We start from the raw sequence: 16586 nt of genomic DNA, 5'->3' as shown, positions 1-16586 counted from the left end.
GAAATCAAACATTGCTCAAAGGGCCATTAAAACAGACCCAGGTGGGATTACCTTCTGAGGAAAGCCACTACAAGCCAAGACAAAGTCCACTTTCATCACTTTACAAGCAACAGTGGCTGGATTCTTATCACACTCAGTTTAGTTTATGGTCAGGCTCTGCCCACACAGGATTAATGATGCTGAAAATTCAGCTTTGCATCACTGGAATAAATTACATTTGAACATATATTCACATAGCAAACAGTTATTTTAAATTGTAATAATATTTCATAATATTACTCTTTTTACTGTGTTTTTAATCAAATAAATGCAGCCTTGGTGAGCATAATTACTATAGTGATAGATACAGTAGATAAATAAAAACAGATAGATAGACAGACAGACAGACAGATAAATAGATAGATAGATAGATAGATAGACAGACAGACAGACAGACAGACAGACAGATAAATAGATAGATAGATAGATATTTGCTGAAAGTTGTGCATGCATTCAAATCATTGGTTAATTAGATTTAACTATGTAAATTATGTTCGTGAGAAATGTATTTTTCCAGGTTATTCATGCTTAATCTGGATGAAAAGATTTTCTTTTAAAAACCCAAGCATGTTTTCTAATTTTCTGGGGGTGCACTTGAATATCCAGTCAATTTGCACTAAATAACATGACATAAATCACACTTCAAGTGTTCTTTCTCTTAGAAACTAAAGTCGGCCTGGCATTAAACACAATGACGCATCATTTCAGACCCCGTGAAGGTCAGCGAAGATGAACTATATTTCAAAATTAAACAATAGCCCAACTAGTAGGTGATTTATGCTGAGTATATTTTTCTTTGGTGCCCTAAAAGATATAGAAGAATCCATAAACAGATGAATAATTACTGTCATAAATCACTCCCTTATTTTTTTTAAACTCCAACCGAGAGAGTTCGTCAGCTAACCAATGGGGTGGAGCAGATGTGTCCCACCAAACACAGGCACGTGGCTCACACCTGCTATATCATGCCCACAATTGCACTTATGAAATGTGTTCATCCAGCAGTCTTGACTTGTTTCGCAATTGTACTGTGACATTCATCGGCCCCACTGGAGCTTGGTCCTACAACCTTTTCCAGCTTAACCACTAAGCCACAGCGTCCCAGACTGCCGCCTGTCAAATCAACATGGCAGCATCTGTGAAGTTTGCAAGAGTCCAGGTTTGTTTGGAACACAGTAGCTGGTTTCTAGATCATCTTGGACCAGTGACAAACCAGCAACCACGTTCCATAATCTGGGTTTTCCAGCAGACACGTGAAGGAACGTTTGGGTGAGGATCGTAAAATCTCATCAGTAGCGATCAAACCACGTTGTGAAGTCCAGCAGCTCTTGGTCTTCAGAGCTCAGGTGCTCGTAGCTCCCTTCATCGGACGAATAGGAGGAGTGTGGCGACTCAGGATCGGCCGAGTACGCGTTGGAGAGCGTCGGTGACGGAACGCCGCACTGGAACGCGGCAGAAATCGCGTCGTGCTCGTCCAACAGCTGCTGCAAGGCGCGGATGTACTCCACCGCGGAGCGGAGCGTCTCCACTTTGCTCATCTTCTTATTGGCCGCGCCGTTGGGGACGTGCTGGCGCAGCGTCTGGAATCCCATATTCACCTGTTTGACGCGGTTCCTCTCGCGTTCGTTGCGCCGCGCCACCGCGACGGGCTGCTGCTGCGGGATGCTGTATCCCAGCCCGTTAAACGCGAGCCTCCGCTTGCAGCGCAACAGCTCCGGCGAGCGCGAGCGCTGTCTCTTCAGCACCTTCGACTTGGTTTGCGCGCAATCTTGCAGGCTGACGGACGCGTTGCATGCACTTTGCGCAGCATCCATGTTTTTTGGCAAATCTTTTCGAACAACAAATCCAGTGTCACTGTCAAAAAACTAGCGACGCACGACTCTTGCGCTCTTCGCGTGGTGTTGTGGTCCCTCGCATCTGCTACAAACTTTGGCAGCTCTCAGCTTTTTCAACACGCGTCGGACACCCCACCCCCTTTGAAGACGCACGCTTCTTGTGCGGGACTCCGCCCGCCGGGTGACGCTCCGCGAGCCGGGCGCGTGGCTCTGCGAGCTCAATAAACAATCGGACGCTTTCACTGCGCCAGCACGCGCGGTGCGCTCATTTACATCCCAATATCCGCATCCTCAAAGCCCATTGGTGGATTTAAACTGAATGAGAAACCACAAAATGTGCAGAATAAAAGGCGAATGGCTTTATAGATGCTTTTGAAAATAACAATGAGTCTTTGAAAGGGTTCGGTTTAGATTTGTCCACTTTTGCGCAGGGTAAAAACCCAACACAGATTTGCAAACAAAAATACCAACGTGCAGAAATGTGATATAGGACATGTATTAGAATGCATGTAAAAAGCATGGACTCATTATTAATGTAGGCTAATACAGTGGGATCCAAAAGTCGGTAACACTTTATTTTAAGGTGTCCTTGTGACGCGTTGCACTTACTATTATAAAAACAATATCCGACATTATATGCATAATTACATGCAAGTAACCCTAAACCTAATGCTAACCCTAAGTATACCTAGTTCATTAATATTACTCAGTACTTAAATGCATAATTACACTGTAACTAGGACACCTTAAAATAAAGTGTAACCCAAAAGTCTAATGAACATGCTGTTGTTGACTTTGATTTATTACAAATATGGAAGAAAATGCATGCATTTGACATCAGTACTCAACCTGGACTAAACCTGATGATTGTAGTTGCACGAGGAGCAAGGAAGCCTGATCGAGTTCACTCATTTGCTTACATTTGACTAGTGAGCTAGCAGAAGATTAAGCCAGGAATCTTAAATAATTCAGTCAAACTTTATTTTAACGTCCAATTCTCGCTATTAACAATACATTAACTTTGACTTTTGCCTCAAACTCCTAATTTGCTGCTTATTAATAGTTAAGGTATTAGTAGTATTAGTAGTTAAGGTTAGTAAGTTAGTTGTTAAGTTCAGGCATTGGGTAAGATTCGGGATGTAGAATATGGTCATGCTGAACATGTGCTTTATATGCAGTGTTGGGGAAAGTTACTTTAAAAGTAACTTGCGTTACTTATTTGAAAAAGTAACTCAGATATTCTCTTGTAAATTAAAAAGTAATCCGTTACTTTACTAGTTACTTGAAAAAAGTAATCTGATTACGTAACTCGCGTTACTTGTAATATATTACCCCAACACTGATTATAAGTACTAATAAACAGCCAAAATGTTGATAATAGGCATGCTAATAAGCAACTAGTTAATAGTGAGAATCGGTCGCTATACTAAAGTGTTACTAATATTTCTTATTCATTTTACATAACTTTTTATTTTTTTTTACAGAATTATAAAAAAATCAGTGTGGTTTTAGACCTTTGTTTTTTGCTTATTTAAAAAAAAAAGTCACGTGATAAAATATTTCTTTGCGACTTACAAAGGGCCATTTTGAAATACATGTTGAAATTCGTTCTAGTTTAGTACCAAGTGCTCTGATCACCACTGAACGCTTTAGACAGACGCAGCCTGCTGCCCTGCAATTAGTGTGTCACTATAAATAAAAAGCCATTTCTGAATACTGTATCTATTTATTTTGAAAGTGAACGGAGTACATATTGAGTCAAAAAAAAAATCTGTACTGCAGACCTGGCTGTTTGCTGTTTTATTTGCTCATCTAACACTCCACTAGCTGGTATTTATTAATACATAATAGCTGGAGCAGCAGAAATATAAAAACAGGTGTATTGGTGGAATCCTCCTCTCTCTAGTGGTAAAGAGTGGCATTACTTTCCAAAAGTCTTGTTAGAAATGTCTTTTGCTCCATATCGTGGTAATTCATCAACAAAGATATCGCCAACACATTCTCATAGAGATCGGCTGGTTAATGCATTAGTTAAATTAACAATGGACAACACAATGTTTACAGCATTTAATTGAATGTTTAATTATAAATATAGTATTCAGAGATGCAAACAGGTAAGGGGAAAAAAAGGTGAGAACATTGCGCGGATCTTATTTGAAAGATATTTCATTTACATGCTCATTTGTAGTTACTTTAAGGTATTTTTAAAATATTTTTTATTACCTTATATGTCCTAAAACTAATTTTTCACCAAAAAAATAAATTAAATTATATATATATATATATATATATATATCTTGTCACAACATTTGACAAAAATCAATATTGAATGTATTTGGTCAAAATCCCATGTTATAAACGATGAAGTGCTATATGCAGGCTATTTAAGACAATATTGGCTGATTAGACAGCAATGCTGACCGAAAATGCAAAATGTTTGCCCTCTCTCTCTCTTCACCGTTCCCACATCTCAGACCTCAAATACATAAAATATTACCCTTTTTAGACATAGTTTTTGAAGTGAAGAAAATACTATATAAAACTTAATGAAACAACAAGGGGGCAGTTGCATTAACTTAGCCACCATGTTAAGACACACAACTATTTTGCCAATCAGTCTTACTTTTCCAATACAAATAAGACTAATCTACCTTTTCATAACTGCATTTAAAAAGTTGACCAGTCTTGAAGAAAAAATGAGATGACACATTTTTCAGGACTAAACAGTTTATGCAACCGGCCCCAGTTCTTTATTTACACCTGTGAGACCCCCTCCATCACAAAAACACTTTCTCACTGGATCTAAGCAAATCTCACAGGTGACCTATTTTGATCTCAAAAAAGTGTGTTGTCACTGAAATGTGAGGAGCTTGCATCTGTGTAGTATTGCTCATTAATGCACACTTTTCATAGTATAGTGTTATATACTGTGAACAAGCATTATACAAAGTTTTAGACAAAAAAAATCCCTATACAACTTGAAATGTTAAAATAATACTGTATTAGTTAACATTATATATTAGTATATAAAACAATATATATTGATATATAGGTGTTGTTAATTGTTAGTTTGTGATACCTGATGCATTAACTAATGTTAATGAATTGAAACAGATAGTAAGACATACAGACAGTCAGTGTATTGTACATAAAGTTTTCTTCAATTTTCTGCTCAGTACATATACAAGCAAGAAATATGCAAAAATGGAAAAGCACCTGTGAATTTTCAGTTTACATGTAACATTTCGCAATTAAATGCACTGTATAAATAAATATTCAAATTATTTTTCGGCGTCGTACAGAATTGACTTTAATTTGACAGTTAATGTTTACCTGCTGATATAGGCAGAGCTGGGTCGATTACTTACAAATTGTAATCCGTTATTGATTTCAAATTACATGACAAAAATTGTAGTCCGTAACGTAATGCATTACATTACACATTTTAGGTCATGTAATCAGACTACTTTTAGATTACTTTTGTCCTAACTCTTTTATCACATTGACTTAAAAAGTTTAATCTTGATGTAATAATCCAAAGAATCAGAAAATATATTGGGTTACACTTTATTTTAAGGTGTCCTTGTTAGTGTAATTATACATTTAAGTAATGGGTAATATTAATTATCTACATGCACTTTACTATATGGTTACTTGCATGTAATTATGCATAATTTATTGTTATTAAAATAGTAAGTACATGTAACGTGTGTAACAAGGACACCTTAAAATAAAGTGTTACCATATATTCCATTTATTGTAATTAACAACATTAAGTGTATTAAACATATTACATCAAGGTTTCCCAAACTGGGGTTCGTAAAGGAACTGGCCTGCAGGGGGTTTGGGAGTTTAATGAAGAGCTAACAATTAATTAAATCATAAATCATGTAAAATTAAAATAAATCATTTTAAAATAACAAATTAAAACACTTACTAAAAAAATGAAATATTTTGTTTACCTGCATGCCATATGACCATTAACCAACGTCAGAGACCTGTGAACACGCAAATACTTAATTATTAAGATGTTTATTTTAAAATCTTAGGGGGAACTTCAAGGGGTCATTGATTATGATTTCACTTTTTAAACTTTAGTTAATGTGTAATGTTCCTTTTTGAGCATAAACGACATCTGCAAAGTTCAATGCAAAGAATTAGCTTTTTAAAGGCTGGTAGGGACTACAACGAGCTTCTTCCGTGGTTTGTGATATCACAAACCCTAACATTTACATAAACCCTGCCCCCGGGAGCACACAATCACAACACACTGGGCCAGCTGACCAATCTGAGCCCATTGTGTATTTCTGAGGAATCTGTATAAAAAAAAAAATTTTTTTTAAACTGTGACATTTACGGTAAAATACCGGCAGCTGCGGTTACCAGAACTTCACCGTTAAAAATATGATAGCAACATTTGAGGTTTTACAGACTTAACTTAAATTCACAATAAAAAAACATATTTCATTAACTGATGTAACGTTAACAAACCAGCATGTTGAAGTACTAATATCTGTTTTGAACCACTGTAATACTGATAATATATATATATAGAAGGTGCACAGTGCCATTCACACAAACACTAAACACCATCATGGTAACACGCATGATACTGAAATAATGCAGTAAACATTCATTTAACAACATTAGATGTAAGATAAAACCCTAATGTACACAACTAATAAGAAAAAACAAAGAAGAAACATAGTTATTTCAATGAAAAAAACATCAAATATGAAGAGTCATGCAGGGAATTCTGGGAGTGTCAATTTACGGTTTTTCACTGTAAATTATACAATGACTTTTTCCACTTCCAAAAAACGTAATTTTAACAGTATTTTACTGCAAAATTACATTAAATGTAATTACAGTTATTCACCATATATAGTATGGAAAGTTACTGATAACCAATTAACAGGTTTTTACTGTAACATTTTTACAGTCTTTTACTGTTAAAATCACAATCATTTTTTACAGTGAAGGGGCTTCATAGAATCAGGAAGTCAGCAGACCGCTTTTAGGAGAATGGAAACAGCTGTAAAATATATGAAAAACAATGCAATTTTTTTGAAAACGAAGCATGAACACGTGTTACAGTGCCCCCCATAAACACACTCAAGCCTTCGAAAACGGCTGGTTGACCACCCCTTTAAAGTAAATACATTAGGTGAAATAGGTTCAGATGACAAAAAAGTTTGGGAATGTGTGTATTACATGTAAATCATACTTTGAAAGACAAAAGCTTTTCAATAATACATGGTTAAATGACCTACCGATTGATAATTCAACTAAAAAGACTGTTCATCAGTAGTTGATGCAACGTTGAAACACTTCTACCTCAAATGATTTTTGTAAATCCAACGGTCAAATGCTGTGCATCCACATGACTAATGACTGATCTCTGTGTAAATGCCCACAGAACTGGACTTTCTGAGTGTATATAAGCAGCAGGCTATTTTAGAAAGGAACATTTCAAAGATGAAAAAGAGGAATTAGGGAGAATCAATCAATTATGAATAATTTATTGCTATTGTGAATATGTAATCATGTAATCTATTAAAAAAAAGTAGCCTAACTGTAGTCTGGTTACGAGTATTTTAAAATGTAATTTACTCTAATTACAAGTACTTAATTTTTGGAATCTGATTACGTAATCCAGATTACATGTAATCAGCTCTGCGTGTAGGCTATAGTTTAGTAAGCAGTCAGTGTCGACAGAAAAGTAGAACAAAACTGAAGTTCGTTTAACAAATATTTCCACGGTTGACTGATGGAGAAAATATTTTTTCAATTTACTGACACAATAGCTTTAGGTTTTGAAGCATGCAGTCAATGCATCTACGTTTAGTTGTTATTGTGTGGAGTGGTTTAATCTCCAGTAGAGGGCAGTAATGGATAAGCAACCATTAAACCTTCAATGATTCAACAAAAACATAACTACATCCCACATTAGTTTTATGCAGCGCTGGTATCATATGACACATTTTTATCTGTTAAAATGTACATTGACAGGAATAGTACAGTAGTGTTGGGATAGTGGTGCACGAGTTTGGCTGTAGTTTTGTCTAGATGTGATTCCAGAAATGGTGTACTGAATAGGCCTAGGTTTTTATTTCCATGCAGCCACAGGTGTCTAAAACATTCTCTGTTTTGCATGAAATCGCGAAAAAAGGGAAATGAAAACACACGATATTGCTCGATTTTAGGCAAGGGCCCGTGTCAGCTGAATCGAGTCAAGAGACTTTGGTATTGGGGAACAACCTCACGCCGGAGGAAAGCTCTTTCAGAGGAGTTTGCAGAGAGAAGTGCTCCAGTTACCCTCAGATTCATTTCCTTTTTCCACTGCTAAATAACGGACGCATGCACCTCGAACTTCAGGGGAAAAGTGCAGTGAACGTGTAACATTTATAACAGCACTGTCACGGTTCTCTCAGGTTCCTCTCGTACAGCTGCCGTGAGAAATAAAGGACAGATTGAGCGCAGAAACTCAAACACCTGTTCAAAAAATCTTATAGCACTGAAACTGCGGTCTCATAACCACAATCCCACTCATATGGTTGACTTTTGTCACTTATGATTCCAATTTAATCATAGTGTTGTTCAATAAAATAAAGATGAAATTTGAATTTAGATGTTTATTGAATGAGTATAGACTTGATTACACTTTATTTATTGCTAGGCATTTACAATCACTAACATTTAACGCCCGTCTCCTAGGACTGTGTAACAGCATGAAAAATATACTTAAAGGGATAGTTCACCCAAAAATAAAATTGATTCATTATCATGAAATGCATCCAAATCTGTATGGCCTTCAGGATAGAACACAAAAAACGATGGATGTCGTTTTCTTAATACAGTTAAGGCCAGTGGGGTCCAAATTGAGAGTTTTGGGCCCCATTGGTTTTGCTGTGAAATTGGCCCCAAACAGAGTGAACATAACGATTTAATTGAAATTAGGCCGAATGTTATAATTTTTTTTAACAGTACAGTCTTAACTGACTAGGTTTAAAACATTGCCTACTTGGAAGAAGAAGAAGAAGAAGAAGAAGAGGAAATAATAACCAGAGTAAAACTAACATGAGTCAAGGCTTGAAGCATATTTGTCTGCAGGCCTTGAGGTAAATCACTGTGGCCTGATTTACAACTCATGATTACACAGAAGGGTGGATTGTAGTAATAAAAGTAATTCCATTGTAATCTGAGTGTTAAGGTGCGGTCATTTTAGCGAAATTTCAGCAAAATTTACCGTGCAAAAACAGTTCCATTGTCTACTGTAAACAGTGTGATGTATCAAGCACATTTCGCACAGAAGTCACCTTAAAAACAAGCAGATTTCTGTCGTTTACAGCGATGTATACGCGTGAACGCCTTGAACACGAGCGACATCTGCGTGGGGAAGTTTTTCGCGCCCATTTTTCCCGGAATGACTGGATTTCGCCAAACAACTGTAAATGTGAACGCACCTTTATTGCGGTAATTATACGACATGCTGTAAGCTATGTAGTTCAAGGACTTTCCTCTTTACCTTTATAGTACAACATACACAACAGCTGACGTAGGCCCTATACTTTTTGATAAGCTATTACGATCACAATAAACAAGGCCTTTGAGTCTCTTAAGTCAAGGTAACATTCAGGACAAGTAACAAAAATGTTGTTTTGAATGTTAAATGGCTATATAAGCACGTTCTTAACTTTCCATGATCGAATTTTTAAAACGGTCTTCTTCAAAAACGCAGGCTATTAATGCTGTAGACTAAGAGCATGGCTTTTTTTAAACTGGGCACATTTTCACAGCAATATTATGAAATATTATAACAATTGAAATTTATATTTGCATATATTTTACAATGTAATTTATTTCTGTGATGCAAAGCTGAATTTTCAGCATCATTACTGGAGTCTTCAGTGTCACAGGATCTTCAGAAATCATTCTGATTTGCTCAAGAAATGTATTTTAAGGACAATAGACTACTTCCATCAGCAGCCTTTACCTTAAAGCGGATGCGACGATGCAAGAAGACGAATTAATGGAACGTCGCTTTTATTTTCGAAAACGACGCTTGCTTTCGAGATTCATTGAACACGATAAAGCACTCCTCCTTCTGTGTTACGCGTCTGTGACGCTTCAGTGTGTATAAAACACAAGAGAAACACCAAACCGCTGGAAACTACCAAGCAGTGGAACAGCTTCAGGACCTGAAATCATGGCAGCGATGCAGGGGTAAGATGATGAAATTATTATCATTATTATTAAATATAGGCTGTGTCTCAAAACCAAGACACGTTTACACAAGCCGCTGAACGAAGCGCAAGAAGTAGAGCTTGAACCTGACGCGCCGCATTAAAAACGCGACGCGCCGGGTCGCAGTAAAAAACAAACCAACAAAGGATAAACGTCCGTTTGCTGCATGTGTACGTAGTTCAACAATGGAACAAATTCTGTGTTTTTGACTATGTCTGTGTGTCGCTTATGATGCACAACTATGCATAGCTGACTAGGTTTTGAGATGCAGATGTGGTGGTAATTTAATCTTACATCAATATTAAAATTGATTTTTTAATTATTATTTATAAAAAAAAAACTTCTATACTGTAAAAGCATGATCATGAATGTAAAATTTATGTAAGAAAGAAAGTTTTTAGTGCATATGACAGTATATGATGACGTATTTATGTGGCTATCTGGCTGATGGATCTTTTTGAAACCCATTGTTTTGTTTTTTCGCAAGAAGTGCAATCGGCAAACCTCAGTTTGGCCCATGGCTCATAGAGCAGGTGGAAAGTGGGAAATATGAGGGATTGTGCATGATAGGCAATGACATATTTCGGATCCCCTGGAAACACAACTCACGAAGAGACCTTGGGGACGGCGATGTTAAAATATTTAAGGTAACTTCATCCTTGCGTCACAATCATCTTTGGCATGGTTTCACTTCTGCATGAATGATTCATGCTGGATATAGCTGGAGGAGATCTTCAAAGAGGGCGGGATTCCCAAAAAATGGAAGTGGAAGCCCCCGCCCCTTTTGACCTTAAAGTTTGATGTTGCATGTCATTCACACCTGATGCATCAATGCATTTTAATTATACTAACTTGAAATGTACATGGACTGTGTTGCAATTCTGGTGTTTTACAGGCATGGGCTGTGGTCAGTGGGAAGATCAACGAGCACCATAACGACAAAGCGAAATGGAAGACGAATTTCCGTTGTGCACTTCATAGTCTAAAAAACTTTGAGATGTTAGAGGATCACTCCAAAGATCCGGACGACCAACACAAAGTCTATCGCATCATCCGTCCTCAAAGTGAGTTAAACTGCTCAATCTGCACTTGTCATGGGAAAATGAGTTGATTATAAAGCCCTGGCTAATCTCATTCTTCAGACCACCAAGAGATCCAGAGTGTAGAGCCAGATCAACTTCCATTCATTACTGATCTCTACAGTGCAGCTAATTACATGTCTGATGAAATGGAGGTAAGGCCCAGATTTATGATTGGCTGTTGACATGATCATATGTATATACAGTAGTAAAAAGAATGATAATTTTTTAAAAATATAAAATATTTTAAAATATTAAGTTATAATATTAAATATGTATTATGTCTAATGCAGCAGGAATTGCTCAGCCAGGTGGAGACAATGGATCTAAATCATCAACACGCAGGTAGAATCACTATGATGGCTATATTTAGGGGTAGAGATTCAAACAAACCATGATTTTGCAACCAACATCTTAAGGTGTGGTCACATTTACTGTTGCCCTGTGAATTTTCGTAGGTTAAATCCAGTCGTTTCACTAAGAATCCGCACTATCCTACGCAGAATTGAGAATTTTGCGCGAGGGTGGAAATTTTCCTGCTTATTTTTACTATTCTTTTAAATTTAGGACAGTTCTTAAAACTGTATTATTATATCATCAATATTTAAAATATTTGCATCATTCAATCCCCACGATCAAGAATTTTGCGCAAAGCTGAAAAAGTTCCTAAGCTTCATCAGCTGAAAACAAAATTGTTATGAAAATGATTCCAATAATATCGTTCCTCTGTGACGGACGGTATTGTTATGGTTGTGGTGTCACCTACTATTCTTTTAAATTTAGAATGAGTTTTAAAACTACTTCGTTATAGAAATATTAAAAATTTTCATGGTTGAAATCCAGTCATTTCACTATGAATCCACACAATCTGGAATTTTCAAAAAAAGTGAAACTGAACCCCCCCCCACCCTAATAATTATTCCGATAATACCGTTCCTCTGTGACGGTATTGTTATAGTTGTGGTGTCACCTCTACTATTCTTTTAAATGTAGAATAATTTTTAAAATGACTTTATCGTGATAGTGCTAATATATATTTTTTTAAATTGCAGGGGAAACCCAGTTGTTTCAATAGGAATCTGTGCATTCGCTTGTGTTGAAGTTCACGCGAATTCGTTGACCAACAAAAACCGGTGACCACACCTTTCAAATAAGTTCCTAAGCTTCATCAGCTGAAAACAAAATTGTTATGAAAATGATTCCAATAATATCGTTCCTCTGTGACGGACGGTATTGTTATGGTTGTGGTGTCACCTACTATTCTTTTAAATTTAGAATGAGTTTTAAAACTACTTCGTTATAGAAATATTAAAAATTTTCATGGTTGAAATCCAGTCATTTAACTATGAATCCCCACAATCTGGAATTTTCAAAAAAAGTGAAACCGACCCCCCCCCCCCCACCCTAATAATTATTCCGATAATACCGTTCCTCTGTGACGGTATTGTTATAGTTGTGGTGTCACCTCTACTATTCTTTTAAATGTAGAATAATTTTTAAAATGATATCACTTTATCGTGATAGTGCTAATATATATTTTTTTAAATTGCAGGGGAAACCCAGTTGTTTCAATAGGAATCTGTGCATTCGCTTGTGTTGAAGTTCACGCGAATTCGTTGACCAACAAAAACCGGTGACCACACCTTTCAAATCCACACAGGAACCAAAGTACCCATATGGCAGCACTCTAAAAACCATAACCAACCAGAAAACTTTAGCAACACCATGGCAACTAACACTCTGCACATGCAAAGACCACTCAAATTACACAACATTATATTAACAAGTTTTGTTCAACAGCAGGAAGAGAGATAGATGGATTGGCTCTTGTTTTGGCATATTTGCAATATACCAATATACAATATAATTTCTATTCACAGAATCCCAACCATGGGAAACCTTTTCCCAACAAATCATTCCGACCACCTCAAGCAACTACTATGAGACTCCCTACTCAGATGTTCAATCCTTTCAGAATAACACACCTCTCCAAGACCAGCAACTCTACACTACAGGTAACAAAGTTGTTGTTTTTTCGGCCATAACTTATGGAAAAAAATAGCGCAGACACTGGACAAAGAAGCTTTCTAGAGTGCGTCGCGCATGCTATCAAATGGCTTCCAATACTTTGAAAGGCTACACATTTGACTGTACGCATATAAAAACGAAGAATACTTTTGACATAACAATCAGAAGGCTGTAAGCAGATTGTACGAAAACATACAAATCAGATCTTATGATTTCATAAACCTGCCACAAATTCGCTAAAACATAAAATAGTTACGAATAGCCATGCAAAGGTTTCGGTTGTCTTTGAAACACTGACGTTGTCTGTATCGAGAACATTGCGTATGTAATGTGGCATTTCCAAAGGCTGTATCATTCTCACATCAAGAACGATAACTATAACGATATCTATATTAGCGTCCACATCGACACCTAATAACATTGTTTAAATTAAGCATGCACTGCAGTTTTGTTGTATACCTCTTTAAATGCTCAAGCTCTTTAGTTGGATGGATTCTGATTGGCTGTCAGTGTTTTTATTGTTCATCAGCTGGAAAAGCTGTGAAAAAAAGATTCCAATTATATTATTTCTCTGTGCTGTTATCGTTATAGTTGTAGCGTGGACTGTGCCTTTCTTTTAAATTTGGAATGATTTTTTAAAACTATCCATGTCCTAAAATGTTACTTCTAGTGCAGCAATTGAACCTTCCAGCTCTCTGTGACCTGGAGATCTCGATCAACTACAGAAGAACAGAAGTTTTGAAAACTCGCCTGTGTTCACCACTCGTTCAGTTTCACTACCAGTGCGACCCATCTGAGCTGAGAGGTCAGCCAATCCGCTTCCCATCCACTGAGGGTCTGATCGACCAAAAACAGATCCAGTTCACTAAACGCATACTGGACAGCATTCAGAGAGGCCTGCAGCTGGAGGTAAACCAATATGGCATCTACGGCTTCCGTCAGGACAAGTGTAAAGTCTTCGTCAGCACCAGCGACCCGTCTGAGATCCAGAACCCAGAGCCTAGAAAACTGCATCAGAACACCAGAGAGCTTCTGTTCAGCTTTGATAAGTACATAAGAGGTATGAATGATGAGAAAATAATAATTTTTGACATGCAGGAAGTGACATCATTGGGCCCTTTTCTACACCATGGCAAAAAGACAATTAAAAAAAAAACATTGTTTTCTTCAATTTTTCACAAATTGCAGCATCCTTCAACCCTGTTACCATAGTAAATAAATTTATGGAAAATACATTAATCACTAACTAAAAAAGCATTTGGTCCCAAACTAGCTAACACCTTCTGAGTGACAGATTTATTTATGGGAAAGCACTGTATGCAACCCTGTTACTCAATTTGGCATTATTTTGAAATTAATTTTATATTATAAAATATAAAATGTATAATAAAATAATTTAAAATAACTGTTAAACACTTCCTTTCACTGACAATTTGTAAAAAAAAACAAACAAACAAACAAACAAAAAAAAAACCTACATTTGCAACCCTGTTACCATGATTGTTCCCCATTACAAAAACAAAATATTTGCTAAAATTGTGACATTTAGGAAGTGACATCATTGGGCCCTTTCTACAGCATGGCAAGAAGACAAGTAAAAAATATAATTCCGTTTTTTCCCCCCAACTTTTTCACAGATTGCAGAATTGACTACTTAGCTTTCAACCCTGTTATACTAGACATTTTGGGGAAAAATAAATATTTTTCTTTAATTTATGGAAAACATGTTTATCACTAACTACAAAACCAGACTTAGCTAAAACCTAATGAGTGACAAATTAATATATGTGAAAAACTTGTATGCAACCCTGTTACTCAGATTGCCATTAAAAATTATTAAACTTAATCCTTACATAAATGTATAATATAATATATAAATGTAAAATAATTGTAACTCCTTTCACTGACAAATTGAAAGGAAAAAAACCCTTACATTTGCAACCCTGTTACCATGATTGTTCCACTTTAGCATGGCGGGAAGACAAGTAAAAAAAAATACACACACATATATATCCCATTCCAATTTTTCAGCATTTTCACAAATTGCAGGATTGACTGCCTAACCTTCAACTCTGTTACCAGTTATTGGGTGGGAATTCATTTATTTCCATGCATTTTTTTTTAATTTATGGAAAATGTGACAATTGTTTACCAAATGTTTAACAAGCTTCAAATTCATGCTTTTAAAGTCTCATGTAGACTTTACTCATTGAGTTCCATTGTAAGTGCAAGTGTTTTTCCTTTGTTTTTACAAACTTTTCTGTTGTAACGGAAAGCATGTTATAAATGCTGTCCTGACGTTCAGTTAAAAATAGCCCAGAACAACCCTAGCTGTAATGTGATGCGTGTTTCCATTCTGATTCAGATATACATTTTTTCCAGATCTGATGGATTTTAAAGAGAACAGACGGGGTTCTCCAGATTACACCATCTACCTGTGCTTCGGAGAGAAGCTTCCGGATGGAAGACCACTGGAGAGGAAACTGATCACTGTCAAAGTAAATATCGCAAACAAAAACAGCAACACATTTTGAGTCGTTTTGTTTGCGCTTCATTATAACGTATCTATTCCATCTCCACAGGTTGTACCTCTGATTTGCCGTGAATTTCATGAGAGAGCTCAAATGGAGGGAGCGTCCTCTCTTCGCAATGAAAACATTAGCTTGCAGATCTCCCACAACAGCCTTTTTGACCTTATAAATTCTTTGGGTCTGCCTTCAGTGGCCTAAAGCAGTTGTTTTCACCATGAAATCAGCCAGCTAACATTCCTTTATATAAGAGAGAGAGAGAGAGAGAATTACATTTTGTTACTGTTATACTTCAGCACAATGCAAACTAACAGAACTTTCCCGAGGTGATTTCCGTGGGGCATTCAAAGGTCTTGTAATTGCTCTGAATCCATTGCTGGTCGCTCTACCGGTTTAATAGCCATCTCCATGAAACTGTATTATTCAAATTAACCGAAACATTGTCTTTTTATTTTCTAATGAGAGCTAGAGCCTCATTTTAATATCCTGTCTTCTAGTGAAGAATCTTTCACCTTTCGCCCAAAGGGCTGCACTTGTATCACTTCTCGTTTGTTGCTTCATGAATGTGTTATCTAGAAAGTTTGGTATCATTAAATGTACTATTATTTAAAAACTACTGTTTGCTTGTTATGGGTGTTGTTTTATTAAATGATGCTGATGCCAACACCTAAAGATGGACTATGTATAAAAATGTTATGCATATAAAACCTAATAAACATTTACAAAATGAAATATTTTGTTATTAATATACAACGTAATACTTTTAAATACAGACACACTTGTGTATTTAAATCTCAAGATGGCGAATAAAATACAATTATACAGCACAT

The 16586-nt window shown here is 36.4% G+C and overlaps 2 protein-coding genes across 4 annotated transcripts; one reads left to right on the top strand and one right to left on the bottom strand.

The window, feature by feature from the left end:
* Window positions 1–1328: 1328 nt before the first annotated feature.
* Window positions 1329–1913, bottom strand: LOC107562830 (achaete-scute homolog 1b-like). Its single transcript, XM_016247563.1, has one exon. It carries the CDS (start codon window positions 1851–1853, stop codon window positions 1329–1331), a length of 525 nt encoding a protein of 174 aa, XP_016103049.1. The 5' UTR covers window positions 1854–1913.
* An 8116-nt stretch (window positions 1914–10029) lies between these two features.
* irf7 (interferon regulatory factor 7) lies at window positions 10030–16452 on the top strand. Of its 3 annotated transcripts, none has more exons than XM_016247560.1 (9): window positions 10030–10100; window positions 10609–10768; window positions 11017–11185; window positions 11264–11355; window positions 11497–11545; window positions 13081–13215; window positions 13899–14288; window positions 15611–15726; window positions 15811–16452. In XM_016247560.1, the coding sequence occupies exons 1-9, from the start codon at window positions 10084–10086 to the stop codon at window positions 15955–15957; spliced, it is 1275 nt and encodes a 424-aa protein (XP_016103046.1). In that variant the 5' UTR covers window positions 10030–10083; the 3' UTR covers window positions 15958–16452. The 3 variants fall into 3 exon arrangements, with proteins under 3 accessions (XP_016103046.1, XP_016103045.1, XP_016103047.1); XM_016247559.1 differs by having other exon boundaries at window positions 11494–11545; XM_016247561.1 differs by lacking the exons at window positions 11264–11355; window positions 11497–11545.
* Window positions 16453–16586: the final 134 nt, after the last annotated feature.

This window comes from Sinocyclocheilus grahami, unplaced genomic scaffold (assembly GCF_001515645.1).
Source record: "Sinocyclocheilus grahami isolate Dianchi unplaced genomic scaffold, SAMN03320097.WGS_v1.1 scaffold843.1, whole genome shotgun sequence".
Classification (NCBI taxonomy): domain Eukaryota; kingdom Metazoa; phylum Chordata; class Actinopteri; order Cypriniformes; family Cyprinidae; genus Sinocyclocheilus; species Sinocyclocheilus grahami.
The sequence above is the reverse complement of the archived record's forward strand: the minus strand, read 5'-3'. Positions and strand labels throughout refer to the sequence as shown.